Below are 19,076 nucleotides of genomic sequence, written 5' to 3' on the forward strand. Positions count from 1 at the left end.
CCCCCTCCTCCTCCTCCACCACCTCCCAAGTGGTTCTGCAGGACTGAGCTGCTCTTTTTGTTCCTCGTGCATCAGATTACAGTAGGATGAAGGCGGAGCCACACGTGCTGCTGCTGATCAGCTGTTTACACTATTCAGCCGATCACTTCTGATCCGATTACACATCACACACACGCACGCGCACCCACACACACACACACACGCGCGCGCTCAGTGCTGTGTGTTTAGCTCACCCAACAATAATTAGCCGCTAATTGCTTGGGCAGCTGTTTTATTTTAATCCCTGATTAAAATGAAAACAGCGGAACCTGCAAAAAAAAAAAATAGAAATCATCACACTGGATGTGTTGCGTAGGAGCATGGGCGGAGCATGTTGACACCAGAGCGGATGGTGGCTGGAGGTCCAGTGGAGGTCCAGTGGAGGTTCAGTGGTGGTCCAGTGGTGGTCCAGTGGAGGTCAGTGGAGGTCCGATGGAGGTTCAGGGGAGGTTCAGTGGAGGTCCAGTGGAGGTCAGTGGAGGTTCAGTGGAGGTCCGGGGGAGGTCAGTGGAGGTCAGTGGAGGTCCGGTGGAGGTCCGATGGAGGTCAGTGGAGGTTCAGTGGAGGTCAGTGGAGGTCCGGTGGAGGTCAGTGGAGGTCCGATGGAGGTCAGTGGAGGTCAGTGGTGGTCCAGTGGAGGTCAGTGGAGGTTCAGTGGAGGTCAGTGGAGGTTCAGTGGTGGTCCAGTGGAGGTCAGTGGAGGTCCGGTGGAGGTCCAGTGGAGGTCAGTGGAGGTCAGTGGAGGTTCAGTGGTGGTCCAGTGGAGGTCAGTGGAGGTCAGTGGAGGTCCGGTGGAGGTCCAGTGGAGGTCCAGCAGGTCGCAGAATCAGGGCTCGTTCGTGTCTCTGCAGCACCTGCACAGGTGACGTTTGTGGGCGACGGCCAGACAACAGGAACACAGGCCACGCCCTCTTCCTGCAGGCTCCGCCTCGCTCTGTTCCTCTGTGGCCTCCTGCTGCTGATGACCAGACCCACACATGAGCAGACAGCCAAACACCTACAGCAGACAACACCAGCAACCTGCTGACACACCCACAGCAGCACTCACCATCCAGCAGCAGCTGCGCCCCCTGGTGGCTTCTATCTGCATGGAGGAGAAGCGTCTCTGCAGCTGCAGGTGGTACAAGTAGAAGATCCTGGTGGCCTCCACCTGGCAGGAAGACACCTCAGGAGTGAGTGCGTGTGCGTGCGTGCGTGCGTGCGTGCGTGTGTGTGTGTGCGTGTGCGTGTGCGTGTGTGTGTGTGTGTGTGTGTGTGTGTGTGTGCACCTCTGGGAAGAAGAAAGCAGCGATGCAGTGCCGCAGCCGATTGGTGTAGACCTGGAGGCAGCTGAACAGCGCCACCAGGAGGATGCAGGATACGCAGAGCACGTAGGTGGCAGCAGAGAGGGAGGAGGGGGCGGAGACACACACTGGGGGACAGAGAGAAAGAGAGGGTGCCAGGTGGGGGCGCTGTTTGGGCGAAGATAGCCCCTTGTGACCTCACCAGCCCAGTGGTCCTACCGCTGTTGTCCACGGTGACGTTCACGTTGGATGAGCTGTTGAAGGCCGAGACTGTCCTCCTGAGGAGGCGGGCCATCATGGAGTCTCCGCCCACTCTGATGTCCACCTGGTGGCGGCCTGCAGAGAGAACCACATTAGCCACAATCCCCAGCTTCTGTGTGTGTGTGTGTGTGTGTGTGTGTGTGTGTGTGTGTGTGTGTGTGTGTGTTTACTGGTCAGGTTGATGTTGGTGACTGTGTGCGTGTTGACCACGTCCAGGACGTGGAAGAGCGACAGGTCGACGGTCAGCAGGACGACGGTCAGCAGAGCGACAGACAGCACCTGGGCCACACCTGAGGACTGGCTCACACACACACACACACACACACACACAGTGAGCACAGATGGGGAGCGGTTGGTGGGAGGGTGAGGTACCCAGACTCACCACCAGGTGGCGCTCCTCAGGACAGATCTTCAGACTCAGGGGCTCGATGAGCTTCTTCCTCTCCGACGCCGTGAGCGGCAGCAGGTGGCGTTTGCCCTGGAAGGGACATCACATGACCAGCGTCACATGACCAGCGTCACATGACCAGCGTCACATGACCAGTGTCACATGTGTGTTTTAAACCAGTGTTTCTCAACTTCATGATAAGGAAGAAAAAGTGGATGGTGAGACTCCACCAGTTGAGAACCAGTGTTTTAAAGAGGCGCTGTGAGTCAACCAATCAGGCGTTGGCAGGGGGCGGAGTTACCGCTCTTCTCCGGCGGGCGTCGATCTGCCGGAAGAGGGCGGTGACGTAGATGTTGTCAAAGTGAAGGTCGTCCAGGTAGCAGCGCAGGTAGCCGAAGGCCCTGAGGGGGGGAGGAGCCAGTGAGTCAGGCAGCAGGAAGTGGGCGGGGCAGAGGCGGCAGAGCAGGAAGTGACTGACTGGGTGAAGATGGTGACGAAGGTGCAGGAGATGAGCAGCTGCAGGAGGAGCAGCAGCTGCTCCAGAAGCTCCTGCAGCTGCAGCAGCGCCGCCTCCACCGCCCCGCTGAAGTTCTCCTCCTGCACCACCTCCTGCTGCCGCTGCTCCTGCGTGAGGGGGGAAACATGAGGCACCGGTCAGTTCCGGCGGCCGCCAGCAGGGGGCCGTCTGAGGGCCGGCGAGCGAGCGAGAGCGTCTGACCTGCACCTCCACCTCGGCGCTGAACTCGCTGGACAGCTGATGGATGGAGGCGTCCAGCTGATCGAAGAGCCGCCCAAAGTTTCCCTCCACCGGGATCTGCTGCCGGCACCAGGGGGTCATCACTGATGGTCACGTGACATGACGTGAGGGGGGAGGAGCCTCGCTGGGATCACATGACCGTGGAGCAGAGACAGGCAGGACGACCTTCTCACCTCTCAGGACGTCACACAGGAAGTTGAACTTCATGGACACGCACAGGATGTGGTTGATGACGGGGACGGGGATGGTCCTCATACACTCCGCCCACCTCTGGCTGAACCAATCAGAGCATCGCTGCACCCCCAGGCCCACCACGGCTACACACACACACACACACACACACAGAGTCAGCCTGGTGACTGAGTCTCATGCAGTGTGTGAGATACAGGGGGGGGCGGAGGGGGGTCGGGCCCCCCTGAAAGCATCAAATATTTTCAAAAAGTGAAAAAAGAAAAACACTTTGCCACAAAGATTTGTCTAAGATCAGATAATAAGAGTCTAACGTTGAATTAAAAAAAAAAAATGTATTCACAATTTCATTCACAATTTTGTGTGTGTGTGTGTGTGTGTGTGTGTGTGTGTTGTCATGGTTTGCATACATGAAATCTTGTAAGGATACAGGAAATATGGTACTGAGCAACAATCAGGACTCACTGTTGCACTGCATCCTGGTCTTGGAGGCAAAGAGCTCCTGGCTGCTGCTGCTGCTGCTGCTGCTGCTGCTGCTGCTGGACCTGAAGCTCTGGTAGCCGTACTGACCCATCACCTCGTCCCTCAGCCCCTGGAAGCCCCTGCTGACGTTCTGAGCTTCCACCTTTAGCCCCGCCTCGTCGTCCTGGGCGGGAAACACAAGCCGCTGGTCTCAGTTGCGACTGCAGGTGGCAGCAGCGAGCCATTCTCGCTCTCTCTCTCTCTCTCTCACCATGAGGGCCTGGGCGACCAGGAGCACCGGCCTGAAGGTCTCCCTCCACAGCTGGCGGCTGTGGGCCACCTGCAGGTCCAGGTTGCAGCTGAGCGACAGGCTGGCTTGCTGCACGTTGTGCTGGATGTTGGCCACGGGTCCTGCGATCATCAAAGGTACAACTGTGATTGGGCCTGCAGACACACCAGTTTGGGACAGACTGACCTGTGTGTGTGTGTGTGTGTGTGTGTGTGTGTGTGTGTGTCCACCTCTGCCCAGCACAGACAGGATGAAGAGCAGCAGGTAGGTCTGGCCGCGGGAGCTGAGCATGCTGGGAAACGCCAGGAGGATCCAACACCTGCAGAAGGTCGACCAGATGGAGGCCAACATGCACACAGCTGGAACACACAGGAGACAGTGTGTGTGTGTGTGTGTGTGTGTGTGTGTGTGTGTGTGTGTGTGTGTGAGCACAAAGGCTGTGTCTCAATCCAGGGTCTGCGTCCTTGGAAGGCAGCGTCCTCCCAAGGACCCGGCCCAGAAGGACCGACCCAAACCCCGCCTCCCCGGTAACCACACGGGACGGTCTAGCCTTGGGCGTATTTCCTGGTTGCGTCACCGCCGTTCCCTCCTGCTGGCCAACCCAGGAAGTGACGTTTTCATAGCATCAAGCTAACCATTGGTTCACCATCTAACGATGGCGTTGGATGTTCAAATCAGTAAAAACCCTGCGTTAAAAACTGAATATTTGATGTGGAATTTCAATACTTCAATTTATACGTGGTGTCTTTGCCAGTAGATGGCGCTAATTTCAGCCGACTTCCCAGGATGCTTTGCAGCAGCAGGCAAAGCATCCTGGGATACAGAAGGAGGTGAAGGATAGTAGCGGTTAGCCTTGGAATGGGCTAACAGTAGGACGCATTCCCAGTACGCATTTGGAGCGTCCTTCTGACTTTTGGGAAGTGGGAGGAGCCTTCACGCAGTGCTATGACGCAACTTCCTTTCAAATGCAGCCTTGGAAGGATGCAGAGCCTGGACTGAGACACAGCCAGAGAGTGGTCTGGTGCATGTGTGAGGTCTCCTCACCAACGAAGAAGACTCCGGCGGACAGCAGCAGGTCAGAGGTCAGCGGGAGTCTGTGGGCGACGCCCAGGAAGAGAACTGCCAGCAGGGGGCAGTCACTGTGACATGTGTTGTGTTTGCTCATGTGTGTGTCAAACTGATGGTGCAAGGTGTGTTACCTGTTCCGCCCACTGCGCCCAACACCGGCCTGAGCAGCTTTTCTGATTGGCTGAGTCTGGATCTGCTCCCAGCTGCTGGGAGGCACACCAGCAGCGACAACATGGAGAGAACCGTTAAAAAAATAACAATGCTACTAGCGTGAGGTGGGAGCTGTTTCCGGGCGGACAGACTGGAGGAACTCACTGAGGCGTGGAGCTGCTGGTGTGTCCAGGTGAGACATGGCTGGGCTCTCCTCTGCTCTCCTTGGAGTTAATTTGCTGTCCTGCAGGAGGCGTCCTGAACTCACCCGCTGCAGAGAAACATTCCAAGATAAAAGACCATAAAGTCTGTCAGCCAAACTCAGCCCTTAAATTTTGTGTGCAGAAACTGAACAGAAACAGAAAGAAAAATAAAAATAAACCAGAAATGAATGTAGGGCCCGGTTGGAGGCTGATGGGGGCAGTATTGCAGAGGCCCACCGCCAAAGACGCACGGAACAGGCGAGTTGAGTGAATGAAGATAAAAGCTGCAGCGGAGGAATGTTAAAACATCTCTCCACACAGTTTCAAACAAAACAATGTATGAGAGGTCTGTTTGTCATTACTGCAGCTAACTCACAAGCTAACAGAATCAGGCTAATGCTAACAAGTTCCAGACTGACAGGCTTACCATCAGGCTAATGTTAACAGGTACCAGAATGTCAGGCTAACAGTCAGGCTAATGCTAACAGGTCCAAGGCCCAGCCCCTTTGTAACTGTGCGCATGCTAACCCATGATAAGCTGGTGTGATCATGTGACCAGGTTAGCTGGGATCTGCAGCAGTGGCAGCAGCAGCTGGAGGAGGGTCAGACGTCAGCTGGTGGAAGGGGGGCGGAGCTTGGTGGCGTTCTTCTGCGGCCTGCTGCTGGCCTCCCTCTACGGCCTCACGGCGCTCCTGGTGCAGAAGCAGCCGCTGTGGCAGAGCGCCTACACCACGGTGGGCGTGGCCTTTCTGGCGGCCTTCGGTCTGGGCTTGTGCAGCGGCGTGCGGGACGACGTGCTGGTGCTGCTGCCCACGCTCTGCTCAGGTCAGTGGTCAGGTCGATAGCGATAACCCCGCCCCCAACTCTCTTCTTCTTCTGGCTCATCTTGCTACTTTCCCATCGTAATGTTTCAAGTAAACTGTTGCCTTTAGCGTGGATAGTCAACATGATTACCCTTCAGCCACCAAAGGTGGCGCACTGGAGGTAGAAGTGAGACACTTTGCAGGGACCAATCAAATGAGTTCGGGTGAGTTTGGGGGCGTGGTTTTCCCCATTTCCTCCTTTTCTTCTTCCATCTCAGGTTCGGGCGGGGCTAACGACGGTGGGTGGGGTGTGTGGTCTGCTCTACTTCCAGGCCACGGCAGGAAGCTCCTCCTCTTCCTGTTTGCCATGGCGCTGCTGTCAGGACCCGTGACCAACACGCTGGAGAACACGGAGCGCGCCGCCGCCAGCCTGCTGTGTGGGGCCGAGCTGGCCGCCAATCAAACCCAGGAGCTGTTGCAGCGGGCGGCCACGCCCCTTTACAGTAAGAGCCGCTCGTGGTGAAGCCCCTCCCACAAGACCAGGGGTCACCAACGCGGTACACAAGGGCGCCAGGTCGCCAAGAAGGGATCTGATTGGCTGACGTGTTTCCCTTGCAAGCCGCCTTGGACCGGATCCGGGACATCAGCCAGAACGCCATGTCGGCCGCCGGGAGGGTTCGCCGCTTCCTGGACGCCCTGCTGGACACCACCAGACACATCGGTGGGTGTGGCCAGGCTCCTCGACCCACTTTTGGGTTGCGACTCGCCAGTTGAGAAACAGTCTTCTAGTGCACCACCTGTAGCAACCAGTCATCTTCATCATCACCACCATCACTGATGATGATAGGTGATGAAGATGATCCCTGGGAAACTGGACTGCTCGACCTTTGACCTTTGACCCCTCAGCTCGCACCCTGAGGAACGTCCTCCACTTCCTGGTGGACATCGGCGACGTGTGCAACACCAAGCTGGGCGCCCCCTACAGGAAGTGCCGTGCCCTGTTTGCCCAGGCGCACGCCGACTGCTCCGCCCTGCTGGCAGACTTCGGCTTCCTGTGTGACATCATCACGGGCTTCCTGCCCCTCTGCAGCCTCGCCCGCGGTGCGTTCGCTGACGCTGCCACGCCCACGCGCTCACCCGGCGTCCGCTAGCTAACCCAGCTAACTAGTGTGCACTCCTTCCCGTCCAGCTGGCGAGCTCTTCTGCGTGGTGCCGTCTTACGTCGCCGACCACCTGAGGAAGCGCCTGGCGGCCCGTAAGCTCCACCCCTCCCCGACTCGCAGCAGCAGCAGCAGCAGCTGCTCCCAGCTAACAACCTTTGTCTCCTTCCAGCCGCCGTGGCCGCGTTTGAACGGATGAAGCAAGAATTTGACTTTGACCTGTCGGCTTCGGTGACCTTTGACCTGGAGGTCAACTCCAGCCGCTCGCTGCAGCAGGTGTACCAGGGCATCATGGAGGACTTGGCGGACGAGCTGCACGTGGCCCAGAGGTTGACTCAGCCGCTGGCCTACGTCGGCCTGCTCATGCTGGCCTTGGCCTTCTTCAGGTTAGCGTTCCTCTGCTAGCATTTAGCAGGATGATTTCTCAATGCTGTTTGCATCAGTGTGTATGTGTGTGTGTGTGTGTGTGTGTGTGCGCGTAGAGCGGCTCGTTACAGACGCAGGTATCTCCAGGAGATCGACTTTGACAACATTTACATCACGGCTCAGTTCAAAGAGCTGGACCAGCAGGAGGCCTCAGGGGGCGGAGCCTCCATTCTGCCAATCACAAGGAGAGAAGCCCAGACCTTCATTTCACCAGGTCAATACAGTGTGTGTGTGTGTGTGTGTGTGTGTGTGTGTGTGTGTCTCAACTGTTTTGCGCTGCTTGTCACAGGGTACCTACGACTGGAGATGACTCGATATATGACTTGATAAGACTCAATTTGACTCGATACAACACAATACGACTCGATACGACTTGTTACGATACGCTACAGGTGCTACTGTACTGTTGTACTTGGTGATACTTGGATTACGCGATGCAGCAGGAGGACGTTTGGCTCCGCCCCCAGGTGTGACAGGACCTTGTTTCCGCCCCGCAGTGTCGTGGCACCTGACGGCGCGGGAGTGGAAGACGGCGGTGAGGGGCGTGGCTTCGGTCCTCAGGCACCTGCTGACGGGCGGCCTGCTGGTGGCGCTGGACTTCCTGGTCTTCTGGATCCTGGACCAGGGGCGCCACCTGGTGGAGAAGGACGTGGTGGCCAGAGGTGAGACCTTGATGTGTGATGATCTCCACGCCGTGATGTCAGCGGTGGTGACTGTAAGGGTCGCCTCCTGCAGCCCCGGTGGAGGTGGCGGTGCAGGTGGGCGGGACCGGATACCTGTCGGACATCTTCAGGGACCTGGTGGCGACCTTTGACCTGCTGCAGGGAGGAAACATCACTGTCATCAGCAGGAAGTGTCTGCTGCAGCCGTCCCAGCCGGACCACGCCTCCTACTTCATCCTGGGTGAGGGGCCACTCCCACATACTGTCACATGACCTGCTTCCTGCGGCTCTGATTGGTTCTGAGGCTCCCTGCCGCCGCCACAGGGTTCCTGTCCGGTCTGGCGCTCCTGGTCGCCGTGGGCGGCGGCTTCATGCAGCGATGCCGACGCCTGGTCTGCGCTTCACTGTATCCTGAGAGAGAGCAGGTGCGCACACACACACACACACACACACACACACACACACACACACACACACACACACACACACACACATAAAAACACACACTCACACACACAAAAACACACCCACACCCTCACCCCCACGGAGCAGGAGAGGATCCACTTCCTACGGCAGCAGATCCTGGACCAGAGGAGAATGGAGAGGAGGGCCCTGAGGCGGAGCTGTGCCAGGAGACCAAGAGGGGGGCGGAGCCACCTGTCCAGGTACAAACCCCTTCGTCCTCCAGCAGGATCGTCATCACCTGCCAGGTCGCACTCAGTCTGTGTGTGTGTGTGTGTGTGTGTGTGTGTGTGTGTGTGTGTGTGTGTGTGTATGTGTGTGTGCGTGTATGTGTGTGTGTGTCCAGCCCATCTGCAGCTCACCTGTCTCACCTGTCGGTGGCCGACTGGGACGTCCCGCCCTGGGCAGGTATGGCTCCTGTTTCAGGTGTGATCGTCCTGTGGTGGCACTGCAGGAGTCATGTGACGTGTGCAGGAGGCGGCCAATCAGGCTTCTGGGAACTGGCCGCAGTATGAAGTCAGGCCAGTAGAGGGCAGAGACATAAACCAGCGAGATGTTGTTACCACCATTAGGTGGCGCTGTAGTGTCTCTTGTCTCTCTGTGACGGTTTGTTTTTTCTGTCACTGCCTGAATATGAACAAATAAGATGTGTGTGTGTGTGTGTGTGTGTGTGTGTGTGTGTGTGTGTGTGTGACAGGTGTGCACTGCCGCAGGTGTCTCCACAGGGTGATAAATATGTGTCGGACGTGTGTACGAACTTTGACCCCTGAGCTGTGAGTGAATCACTGAGCCAACGTGACATTGTTGCACCATGTGTCTCCACTTCCTGTTGATAATGATGCTCCGCCTCCTGAGCAGGGACTCCAGTGATGAGGACCCGCCCCCTCGAAGGTGCACCACAGCCACACAACCAATCAGCAGCCGCAGCAGCAGCAGCGACAGCGGCGATGACCTCAGCTTGCAGTCGGGGGCGGAGCCTAGGTGGGTCCAGTCGCATCCTTCACTTCGTCTGGTTCTGAAAGTCACCAAACGCCTCTTTTCCCACTGTGTCTCTGCTCAGTGAAGCCCACAGGCCGGCCCAGAACAGGGCGGGGTCAGACATCATCCCACAGACCTTAAGCCTCCAGAACCAGAACCTCCACACTGTGCTGGTCCATCCACCTGGCTCTCCACAAGACCTGCAGGACTCTCCGAGACCTGCCAGGACCTCCAGGACTGCCCCCTGGTGGAGGAGCTGGGCTCTAACTTTGTAAATAAAGCTGGCTGGGCTCCCTGGTTCGACTCCCGGTCCTGGTTCTGGTCCTGGTTCTTCAAGTGGCTCTTATTTCTCTTCACTATGGGAGTTGGTCCTTCTCCTCCTCCCCCCCCCAGATCCACCTCCTCTTCTCCTCTCGGGCAGACCTTGCAGGACTGGTTCTGGGCCAGGAAACCCCAGAGGGGAGGAGGGGGAGGGGGAGGAGCCGGGGGGCGTGGTGGGGGAGGGGCTTCACAACAACGACAACCCCAGAGCTGCTGCGTGACGACGCGTTTGTGTGTCTTAACGTGTTGAACTCAAAGAGTCGTTAACCCACACCGCGGCCAGCTGCCTGTAGGGGGCGCTATGGCGGGCTTCCTCTGTTGCAAAGTGAGCCTGCTAGCATTAGATAGCTGGAACCGGAAGTGAAGAAGCAGCCCGCCAAAAACACCGGAAGCTCTCAGGTGAGCTCAGGTGTCCATCGACACACGGGTTGGACCGCACACACACACACACACACACACACACACACACAAGGCGAGAAGAGTCAACACGTCAACACGCACACATGCCAAATAACTGTGTGCGCGCGTGCGCGGCTAACCCAAACCACACACAATGGGCGGGGCGCTGGCGGCTGGAAGGCTCAGTCCGAGCGCAGCTCCGTCAGTCCGTCAGTCTGTCGGCGACTCGGCTCTGCGGCTCTTCGGCTCTTCGGATCTTCTCTACCGGACGAACACAGCCGAGCAGATGGCGACGAAGGTGAGATCAGCTGACCGGCCGCCTATCACGTGACTGACGTGAACTGACTTTTGACGAAGGCTTAAAAACCTGACGCTGTGTGTGTGTGTGTGTGTGTGTGTGTGTGTGTGTGTGTGTGTATACACACGTACGCTGGAGCGCCGGTGTCTGTTTGCTTTTGCGTGCGTGCGCCCGGCTCAACAACTAACGACTAACTTCAAACCGGAAGTGGAGCGTTCAGTATGTTGAGTTCAGTTCTGCTGAGCTCCAGCAGAGTTACATTAATGTTCTTCTTGTGAATGAAACACACCCTGGTTAACCATTAGTGTGTGTGTGTGTGTGTGTGTGTGTGTGTGTGCGCGAGACCACGCCTGCTGTGCTGACCTGTGTCACTCTGAGGCTCCGCCCCTTTTGATTCAGCCCAGTGGCCCAATAAAAGGAGGCGCTGCCCTCAGCCAGTGGACCAGCTGAACTGCTGCCGCTGCCACACTGAACCCCTCCACTGTGACACTGGAGCCGGTGGATGAACTGGCGGCACGCAGCATCTCTGTGGCCGCCGCCCTCTTTCACAACAGCGGTCGCTCCTGATGTCATCCAGCTGTTGAGCTGCTCCAGCTGCAGCAGCAGCTGCTGCCGGGGCCCCTCGGGGGCCACAACCCCTCCCTCCTAATTCCACAGTTTAAAGGCTCAGTCCGTCCAACCTTAAGGGTGGGCGGGGCCTCTGGGACATGGCCAGACAGCGGCAACATTTTTGGAAGATGATGCCGTTTTCTGGTGCAAATGCAGCGCTGCACTGCGGAGCCCGAGAGTCAACACACTCGCCCTGTTGACGCAGGCCCCACCCTCTCCTCAGGCTACACACTGCTAACAGGCTAAAGAAAAAAGCAGAAGGTGCCACTGATGCTTTAGAACCCTCGCTAATTTTGTCTACCCTAACCCTAACCCTAACGCAAAAACACACAGCTGTTGTGTTGATTGCTATTAACTGTTAGCACAGGTGAAGCTAACAGGTGTATTTAGTCTCAGTAACGACAGACAAACGTGTTCACAGTCTTCACACTTCAAGCTAGAAGCAGGCGGCCGGTGCGTGACAGTCAAACCACTTCAGAAGCACCTGTGGCGCGTGAGCTTGCGCTAAGCTCGATGCTAACTCCTCCTGAGCAGTGGAGCTAACGCCAAAGCTAACAACGGCGGAGCCCTCAGTTGTGGATTCGCCCGCATCTCTCTCCAGAAAAGCCCCACATTGCGGCGAGCTAGGCCACGAGGTGAACGGCCCTCTGGGAAGTGTAGTCTGCTGTAACCGAGTGGGCAGCTGCAGTGCTTGAGTCCAGCCTCCAGGGGTCAGTACAGAGCTCCCATTGAAGACGGCTGCAGGAAATTCCTCAGATTCCAGCTGTGTTGCAACAAAACAAACTGTGTGTGTGTGTGTGTAGGAGTGCTCTTTGTGTGTGTGTTGTGTTGCTGTGAGCTGAAGTTGTGTGTCTCTCAGTACTCAGATTTGGAGCTGGCCATCAACACGCTGGTCACAGAGTTCCACAAGGCTGCAGACAACAGCGCCACCTTGAGCAACTCCCAGTTCCAGAGCCTGGTGTCCCAGCAGCTGCCCGCCGTGGCCAAGGTGTGACCTCATTGATGACATCACAGGGGGCTCGGCCAGTAGCACAGCTGCACAGCCCAAGGGAGGAGGGGAGGAGGGGGGGGGGGTCTTCTTCCCTGTAACTCGGCATGTCACTTCCTGTTTCCTGTCGCAGGCTGCGGAGGGCGGCGGCGGGCTGGACAGCCTCCTGCAGAAGATGGAGGTCGAGAGCGGCCAGAACATCTCCTTCGAGAACTTCTGGACCCTGATCAACAACCAGGCCGTCCAGGTCTTTGGCGCCGCCGACAAGGTGAAGAACATCAAGTGTGGCTGCCTGCTGCAGTGACAGCCTGCCACCAGAGGGGGTGCCGCTCCAGATCTGATGTGTGAAGCTGAGGGGGGTGTGGAGTGGATGGAACGGCCGCCGGCTCGGATCCTGCCAACAGGAAGTGAAGAGCAGTGGGCGGGTCCATCCTCTGCCAACCGCAGCCGCTAACCGCTAAACTGTGACTAGCATGAAGTAACTGTAACTGTATCTGTAACTGTAACTTCCATTGTCTCAATAAACTGTCTAACACACCCAGTGAGCGCGCCTTGTCCTCACAGCGCCGCCCCCTACTGGCGAGCAGCAACACTGCACCCAACAGACGCTCAGTGAAGCTGTTAATCGCCTCGTCTTTGAACCAGCAACCCTCTGACCTTCAACAGACTCCTCGTGATGACTCACTGACAAGGCCTCCGCCAGCGGAGACGGACACTCTGTATGTGGTTATGGTGAGTGGTCGCCACCTGCTGGCGGTCTGAGAGAATGCAGTGTGGACACGCAGAAGCTGCAGTTGAGAAGCGTTTTTATTGTTTCTGCTGCGGCGTGGACAACAAACAGCATTACAAATGTATTAATTCATTCTTCATCTTCTTCATCTTCTTCATCTTCATCTTCTTCATCTTCTTCATCATCTTCTTCTTCTCCAGCGTCCAGACGTTGCGGATCCTTCAGCACCTCCTGGATGGGTGGTGGGTGTGGGAGGAAGGGGAGGGTTTTTATTGCTAAAAAAAAAAAGTGCAACATGTTTGAGCTGCAGGATTAGAGGCGGTGTCTGGCCACGCCCCCCTCGGACCTCCACCACACCTGAGCGGTGCGCCTGATTGGTCGGAGGAGGGCGTGACCGGGGGCTGCCGGTGTCCACGGCCACCCTCTGATGGCTCGGAGGCTGCGATTGGTTTCGGGAGCGCGTTGGGTGGGGGGTGGGGGGTGGGGGCAGCAGGCTAGGGTTGCTAGCGGTTAGCGGCTAGCCGGGGCCGAGTCGTTGGCGGCGTTGTCGGGGGAGTTGGGGCTCAGGTACTCGAAGGCCTTCTGACTCTGAGTCACAAACTGTTTGATGGGCGTGAGCAGCAGCTCCGCCCTGGACGGGCGCCGCTGGGCCGCCGCCTCGGGGGGCGGAGCCAGGGCGTCGGTCTCTAGGGAATCCTTCCGGCTGGAGCGCCGCCCGTTGGGCGGGTCGGGGCTCTGCGGCGCCCCGGGGATCCGAGCGGCCCGGAAGTGGAGGCTGCGGCGGCGCCGGGGCCGTCCGTCCATGGCCTTGAGGAAGAGGCTGCTGCCGCGTTGGGAGGAGGGGTCAGAGGTCAAGTCCTCCTGGTTGAGGAAGTCCTCCACCTCCTGGTCAGAGGGCCGCTGCAGCTGCAGGGCACCAGAGGAGAAGACGTCTCACACTCGTATCAGAATTAATGAAGCAATACGTTGGTTGATTATTTTTCAAAAAGTAAAAAGTCGAGACAGAATCATCTGGACTGAAGTGACCAGAGGTCAGAGGTCATGATGAGTCTCTGGATTGTTTGAAGAGCTTTACTGCTGTTTGTTTCCGCAGCACTACGCAAACTGTCATGAGTAATAATTCTAACCAGCGAGCCATTACTGAACGTTCACATGTTCAATAACAATAACCAATGTTGTTCTCCTCCCTTCTGAAAACCACAAAAGCCGAGTTCCTTTCAAAATAATCTCCCTCTGAAATCATTTAGCGGAGTCGAAACGGCTCCACTTTGAGCCACAGCGTCCAGAATAAATGAGAAGTGGAGGGTTTTCTTTCAAACAGCAAAGTACCCAGCGTGCTTGTCCACTGGAGGCAGCACAGAGTCTCACTCACCATGTTGTAGAGCGGCGTGCTGTTGACCAGCAGCTGCAGCAGGATCTTGGAGAGCTCCTGAAGGTCCCTCAGCAGCCTCTGGACCTGCAGCGGCAGCTCCAGGACCTGGCGGACGGGCCTGAGCTCCACCAGGGTCAGGGCCCGCCCCCGGATCTGCTGCACGCTCAGCTCCCGCACGCCCTCGGCCCGGTACACCAGCGCCACCAGGAAGGTCTGCAGGTACTGCAGCAGCTCGCCTGCCAGCTCCAGGACCTGGCCCAGACCCACCTGCAGCAGGAGGAACCAGTCCAGCGACACCTGTGAGTTCCACCTGCACCACTCAGGCTTAAGGTCGCCCCCCCCAAGTGGACCAATAATGGGGGGGTCGGACCCTTCCGATTAACCTACCCCCTGGAGGCCTCAAAGCAAAATTTAAGAGGGTCTCATATTTTTTCTAATGGTCATTTATTTATAAGTCAAGATATATTATCGCCACTCGCCACTACTAGAATGTCTGTGAGGACGGAGAACCCCCCAAAATATCTGCGGGTATTTCGCACCCCCGCTGCGCCCCCCATTGGCCGAGGGTGGAAGCGAGCTTGCGCGTCTCACCGTGTCGGCGGCGACGCCCAGTGAGGCCACGGCGCCCAGCAGCTGCTCCCTGACTTTGCTGAGGCGGTGGTAGAGCTGCAGGCTGAGGTTGAGCAGCAGGCTGCGCACTCTGGTCCACAGGCCCGGCTCGTCCTCGTCCTCGTCCTCCTCCTCCAGCTCCCGGACCCTCAGCTCCCACTCCCGACCTGGGGGCCACATGTTACATCATCATCGTCGTCAAGTGTTTGGCCTCTGGGGGGCAGCGGTGGGGTGTGGAGGCGTGGCTCTGCAGTAGCTCGGCCAGTGGATTGGTCTTGGTCTCCAAACCCAAATGTCTTGGTCTGGTCTCGGTCTCAGTTGGTGCTGTCTTGACTTCCGCACTAGCTCCGCCCACTCAGCCCCCAGAGTCCCGCTGTACTCACGCAGTGTGGGTGGGAGGGGCAGGTAGTAGGCGGTGGCGTCCTCCAGGCGGCTCAGCACGTCGTCCAATCCCGAGGTGGCGGCCCGGCCCACCTGCGAGTCCTGCAGCTGGTGGGCGGCGGCCCGGGCGGCGCCCGACAGGCGCTCTAGCTGGTCCAGGGCGCCGTCCAGACCGTCCACCACCCACAGCTGCACGTCGTCCAGGGTCACCAGCAGGGCATCCTTCAGGTGGCCCATCACCTGGAGACATCCACCACGGGTCACCTGGGCTTCAGGGTCATGTGATCTGCCGCGAAGGAGGAAGTGGGACCAACCTCGTCTGTTGATTGGTTCAGGATGGGGAAGTTCCTCTCCAGACGGTCCAGGCCGACCAGAGCAAAGCTGTTGGCCACCTCGACTGAAGTATTAGCATGGTTAGCATGTATCGTACGGCAGCCATCAAACAGCAGTTTAGTTAGCCTACATGTTGCTACAAGTTGTGATGCAATCATGTGCACCGCTGATTGAATGAGCAGTATTAGCATCGGCACGGTTAGCTCAGAGTCATTGGCTGTATTCTGGAGCTAGCTTTAGCAACATTAGCTAACATTAGCAACGGAAGTTTGGCCTACTCTGTGGCTCCAGGCTCTGCAGGATGGGCGAGGCTTGTCTCATGGCCACGTCGGAGATGCGGCGCACGCCGTCCTCGGCCACGCCCCCCACCAGGCCCAGCAGGCTATAGCGACCTTTGGCCTCTGAGTAGGCCGAGGTGACGGACTGCAGCGCCGAGCGAAAGAGCGGGAGGCGAGAAGCTCTGAGCACAGCGCTGGTCTGAAACACACAGTCACATGGTTTCCCGCTGACTCCACCCACTTGTTGAGCCGAGAGGGTTGAGGGTTTGAAAAGTCAAATAACATTTAAATTCAAATGGAAGACTAAACGGCCTAAACTGCCCCCTATTGGCCAGGGGTCAGGATATAAACCCCGCCCCCTCCATGGTTTCACCTGCAGGTCCCAGGCGCTCGCTGGACTCACCTCATCGTCGGACATGTCTCCTTCTCCAAATCTGAAGGTCAGATGAAGAACACAAGACGTCAGGGTGACGGCGGCACCATGTGGCAGTCAGCTGCCAGTGCAGCACAAAGAACACCACTGTTCACACAACAGGCGAGAAATCAGGGAGCTCCAAAGAGATAAAACACACACTGGCACACACACACACACACACACACACACACACACACACTTTCTCTGGCACAAACACTCACATGCACGCACGCACACACACACACACACACACACTGGTCAGTGGAACCAGGTATCTAGGTGGTGTTGGGTCGGAACCAGGCCACAGCCTCAGGGCTGATGGGAAATCATCGTCCTCTGAAGGTTTTTCATGCTGTAGAATCGATTGATGAGAAGATGAGAAGATGCTGCTATTGATCTTCTGATCGGTCGTTCTTACCCCATCAGAGAGCTGCGGCTGTCCAGGAAAGCTCGGCTCCAAGGTGAAGATGAAGATGAGTGAGATGATGAAGGTCTGGCAGCGATGTGATCAGTTGGGAAGAGCTGGGACACTTTTAGTGGTTGAAGAGAAGAGCTGATTGGACCAACTCCAGTGACATCACTGCCGATGAATCGGCGTGTTTGTCTGCTTGTTGGGGCGACCAATCAATTAGTAGACAGTGAAGGAAGTCATTCATTGGCTCATGGCCGGAGGGGGAGGAGGATTATAAAATCATCTCATTATGACAGATCGCTCCAGATAGCAGAAGGTGGAGCTTCTGTTAGCCCAGCGCTAGCTTAGCAGGACCTCCACTAACTAACCCCCACTGGAGCAGCATGCTAACGGTGCTAGCCAGCAGTGCAGCAGGTGACTCCGCCCCCTTCACACCTGGAAGAACTTCTCAGCTGACACTGAACCTCTAAGTGCTCCCACCTGCACCTTTGGCAGTAGGCTGTACCTGCTGCCACCTGCTGGCCAACACGTGCTGTTACTGGTGTTTCACAGCTGCACTCAAACGATCTCTTCAGTTCCTGTTGGGTCATGGACCTTTGGTTCCAGTGGAGGACCACAGCCTGAGAAGGTCCAGGGTTCAAATCCTGGGATCTTTCACTGTGAACTTTGCATGCCCTCCTTGTGTTCCAGCGGGTTTCTTCCCACGTGTTGGGACCTTTGGTTGGTCTGGTCGAGCCAGATGTGGCCTTGCAGAAGATCCCAATGATCAGTGGGATCAGTTTGATCTCCAGCAGGTTCCTTGGACCAGGACAGTAAACAGCAATGATCTGGGAGTCAAGATCTGCTCCAGGCTTCTGCCTTTTGAAAGTCAGTGTTCCTTCTCCTTAGGCTCCAGACCTGCTGGTCCAGACCTGCTGATCCTGACCCGTTGATCCAGATCCTGGTCCCGACCTAGAACTCTGTTGTGACGACACTAAAGCAAGCAGGTTGATTCACGAGCCAGTCGACTCAGTCTTCCTCTAAACTCGGTGAAGATTCTGTGAAGGTCCTCAGGTCACGTTAATCACAATCTGGGACAATCATTCACTGCTTCCCATCATGCACCGTTGGGAGGAGTTTCCTCTGCTGGTTAATGCGGAGGCTCTTCTCTGAAGCAGCGTGGAATTCTGCTCTCTCTATTGCCAGAGGTCGGACAGCACAGAGGCCTCCACATGATGGCGCCGCTGTGTGCGTCTGCCCCCGCCGTCATCTGACCATGTGGCTACGAGCTAACACGTGTAGTGCCAGAGCATCAACAGGCAAGCAGTGTCCTGCCTCTTCCACTCCAGCAGTGGTTTTGACTGGTGGGCCGCAGCAGCAGATAGATGGAGTGTTCTGGTGAGCCACCTCATAGGAGGAAACAATCCATCCATCCTGGGATATCATGGAGAAAACATGTTGCTGTAAGGTCAATGGAAAATGAAGCAAAGCAAAGCTGCAACCAAGTCAGAGTCTTTGAAGCTCCACCAGGCTGTTTAGCTCTTAGAACCACCTAGAACCATCTGGAACCATCTAGAACCATCTAGCACCACCCCCGACCACCAGGGTGTTGAGCTCTTAGAACCATCCAGAACCACCTAGAACCATCTAGCACCACCCCAGACCACCAGGGTGTTGAGCTCTGGGAACCATCCAGAACCGTCCAGAACCACCTAGAACCATCTAGCACCACCCCGGACCACCAGGGGGTTGAGCTCTTTATTGACATGACTCTGGAAACACTGCAACCATGGAGGAGATGCAGCTGTTTGATGACTGACTGACGGTTAATATCATAAATTCTGCTTAAGGGCCGGATTAAAACGCTTAATGGGCCACGTGTGGCCCCTGGGCCGTAGTTTGCCCACGCCTGGACTCGCGGCTCCTCCTAATCAGTCCAGACGGAGCTGCTCGGCATGCTGGGAAACGGCCAACGGTGGAAATTGTGTTGTGTGAGAATAAAGTTTGATTTGACTCCTGTGGATCTGACCGCAATCTGGCAGCAGCAGACGCCTCCTCAGCCAATCACACATCACATCACTCTGTCACATGACACTCCTGTCTGTATGGGATGTCAGCTGCTGGCTCTGTAAATACCTCCATTTTCCTGCCGCGGTCTCGTGATGTTTTGGAACTTTCCGCTTGTTAGCGACTTCCTGCCAGACACTGGCAAGGGGGAGGAGCCAATGCAGGGAGGAGTAGGAGGAGCCAGAAGAGGAAGTGTGGGACCAGTGACGATTGAACTAGTGCAGGGGCCAGAGTTTGACATCTATGTACTAGTGATACGCATTCGCTGAGAATAAGGGTGACGTGGTTCCAGGCCCCCCCTGCTG

The 19,076-nt window shown here is 56.9% G+C and overlaps 4 protein-coding genes and 1 long non-coding RNA gene across 18 annotated transcripts; 3 read left to right on the forward strand and 2 right to left on the reverse strand.

Moving 5' to 3' along the window:
* Positions 1-94: 94 nt before the first annotated feature.
* On the forward strand, positions 95-972 carry LOC142882361 (uncharacterized). Of its 5 annotated transcripts, XR_012925773.1 has the most exons (6): positions 95-351; positions 478-531; positions 563-605; positions 689-731; positions 774-815; positions 848-965. It is a non-coding gene; the product is annotated as an uncharacterized LOC142882361 (long non-coding RNA). The 5 variants fall into 5 exon arrangements; XR_012925775.1 differs by lacking the exon at positions 774-815 and having other exon boundaries at positions 689-741; positions 848-972; XR_012925771.1 differs by having other exon boundaries at positions 689-815.
* Positions 509-8,534, reverse strand: dcst1 (DC-STAMP domain containing 1). Of its 5 annotated transcripts, XM_076017053.1 has the most exons (18): positions 8,255-8,534; positions 7,958-8,112; positions 5,052-5,157; positions 4,868-4,942; positions 4,713-4,787; positions 3,899-4,027; positions 3,651-3,790; positions 3,383-3,563; positions 2,902-3,045; positions 2,690-2,811; positions 2,450-2,595; positions 2,273-2,372; positions 1,966-2,061; positions 1,754-1,880; positions 1,542-1,658; positions 1,308-1,450; positions 1,088-1,189; positions 509-997 (listed from the first exon to the last, which is right to left on the reverse strand). In XM_076017053.1, exons 3-18 carry the CDS (start codon positions 5,086-5,088, stop codon positions 866-868), a joined length of 1,866 nt encoding a protein of 621 aa, XP_075873168.1. In that variant the 5' UTR covers positions 5,089-5,157; positions 7,958-8,112; positions 8,255-8,534; the 3' UTR covers positions 509-865. The 5 variants fall into 5 exon arrangements, with proteins under 5 accessions (XP_075873168.1, XP_075873169.1, XP_075873173.1 ...); XM_076017054.1 differs by lacking the exon at positions 8,255-8,534 and having other exon boundaries at positions 4,868-4,939; positions 7,958-8,157; XM_076017058.1 differs by lacking the exon at positions 8,255-8,534 and having other exon boundaries at positions 2,702-2,811; positions 7,958-8,157.
* dcst2 (DC-STAMP domain containing 2) lies at positions 5,241-9,887 on the forward strand. Of its 6 annotated transcripts, none has more exons than XR_012925770.1 (16): positions 5,241-5,347; positions 5,649-5,914; positions 6,225-6,395; positions 6,512-6,613; positions 6,799-6,993; positions 7,082-7,147; positions 7,225-7,438; positions 7,535-7,692; positions 7,976-8,140; positions 8,214-8,381; positions 8,465-8,565; positions 8,693-8,902; positions 8,949-9,010; positions 9,300-9,375; positions 9,458-9,583; positions 9,663-9,678. XR_012925770.1 is itself a non-coding variant. In XM_076017044.1 (16 exons), the coding sequence occupies exons 1-16, from the start codon at positions 5,274-5,276 to the stop codon at positions 9,853-9,855; spliced, it is 2,250 nt and encodes a 749-aa protein (XP_075873159.1). In that variant the 5' UTR covers positions 5,241-5,273; the 3' UTR covers positions 9,856-9,887. The 6 variants fall into 6 exon arrangements, 5 of the variants coding, with proteins under 5 accessions (XP_075873159.1, XP_075873160.1, XP_075873163.1 ...); XM_076017044.1 differs by having other exon boundaries at positions 8,693-8,805; positions 9,663-9,887; XM_076017045.1 differs by having other exon boundaries at positions 8,693-8,805; positions 9,461-9,583; positions 9,663-9,887.
* Positions 9,888-10,394: 507 nt separating this feature from the next.
* On the forward strand, positions 10,395-12,736 carry s100v1 (S100 calcium binding protein V1). The gene is made up of 3 exons (XM_076017083.1): positions 10,395-10,598; positions 12,067-12,195; positions 12,329-12,736. The coding sequence occupies exons 1-3, from the start codon at positions 10,455-10,457 to the stop codon at positions 12,497-12,499; spliced, it is 444 nt and encodes a 147-aa protein (XP_075873198.1). The 5' UTR covers positions 10,395-10,454; the 3' UTR covers positions 12,500-12,736.
* An 11-nt stretch (positions 12,737-12,747) lies between these two features.
* On the reverse strand, positions 12,748-18,054 carry plin6 (perilipin 6). Its single transcript, XM_076017082.1, has 8 exons — positions 16,732-18,054; positions 16,302-16,332; positions 15,899-16,097; positions 15,602-15,684; positions 15,290-15,527; positions 14,889-15,073; positions 14,298-14,564; positions 12,748-13,831 (listed from the first exon to the last, which is right to left on the reverse strand). The coding sequence occupies exons 1-8, from the start codon at positions 16,734-16,736 to the stop codon at positions 13,436-13,438; spliced, it is 1,404 nt and encodes a 467-aa protein (XP_075873197.1). The 5' UTR covers positions 16,737-18,054; the 3' UTR covers positions 12,748-13,435.
* Positions 18,055-19,076: the final 1,022 nt, after the last annotated feature.

This window comes from Nelusetta ayraudi, unplaced genomic scaffold, assembly GCF_046127955.1.
Source record: "Nelusetta ayraudi isolate G7.1 ecotype Tasmania unplaced genomic scaffold, CSIRO-AGI_Nayr_v1 ptg000257l, whole genome shotgun sequence".
Taxonomy (NCBI): domain Eukaryota; kingdom Metazoa; phylum Chordata; class Actinopteri; order Tetraodontiformes; family Monacanthidae; genus Nelusetta; species Nelusetta ayraudi.

Bases quoted from the DNA above. Each gene is read 5' to 3' on its own strand.
- s100v1 (XM_076017083.1), top strand. From the start codon at position 10,455: ATGGGCGGGGCGCTGGCGGCTGGAAGGCTCAGTCCGAGCGCAGCTCCG. The intron at 10,599-12,066 runs GTGAGATCAGCT...TGTGTCTCTCAG, and splicing joins CCGAGCAGATGGCGACGAAG to TACTCAGATTTGGAGCTGGC. The intron at 12,196-12,328 runs GTGTGACCTCAT...TTCCTGTCGCAG, and splicing joins AGCTGCCCGCCGTGGCCAAG to GCTGCGGAGGGCGGCGGCGG.
- dcst1 (XM_076017053.1), bottom strand. From the start codon at position 5,088: ATGTCTCACCTGGACACACCAGCAGCTCCACGCCTCA. The intron at 3,564-3,650 runs GTGAGAGAGAGA...TTTCCCGCCCAG, and splicing joins TGGTCGCCCAGGCCCTCATG to GACGACGAGGCGGGGCTAAA. The intron at 1,659-1,753 runs GTAAACACACAC...TTCTCTCTGCAG, and splicing joins CACCAACATCAACCTGACCA to GCCGCCACCAGGTGGACATC.
- dcst2 (XM_076017044.1), top strand. From the start codon at position 5,274: ATGAATGTAGGGCCCGGTTGGAGGCTGATGGGGGCAGTATTGCAGAGG. The intron at 6,396-6,511 runs GTAAGAGCCGCT...TTCCCTTGCAAG, and splicing joins GGCGGCCACGCCCCTTTACA to CCGCCTTGGACCGGATCCGG. The intron at 9,584-9,662 runs GTGGGTCCAGTC...GTCTCTGCTCAG, and splicing joins CAGTCGGGGGCGGAGCCTAG to TGAAGCCCACAGGCCGGCCC.
- plin6 (XM_076017082.1), bottom strand. The intron at 15,528-15,601 runs GTTGGTCCCACT...GGATGTCTCCAG, and splicing joins TGAACCAATCAACAGACGAG to GTGATGGGCCACCTGAAGGA. The intron at 14,565-14,888 runs GTGAGACGCGCA...CTCCTGCTGCAG, and splicing joins TGGGCGTCGCCGCCGACACG to GTGGGTCTGGGCCAGGTCCT.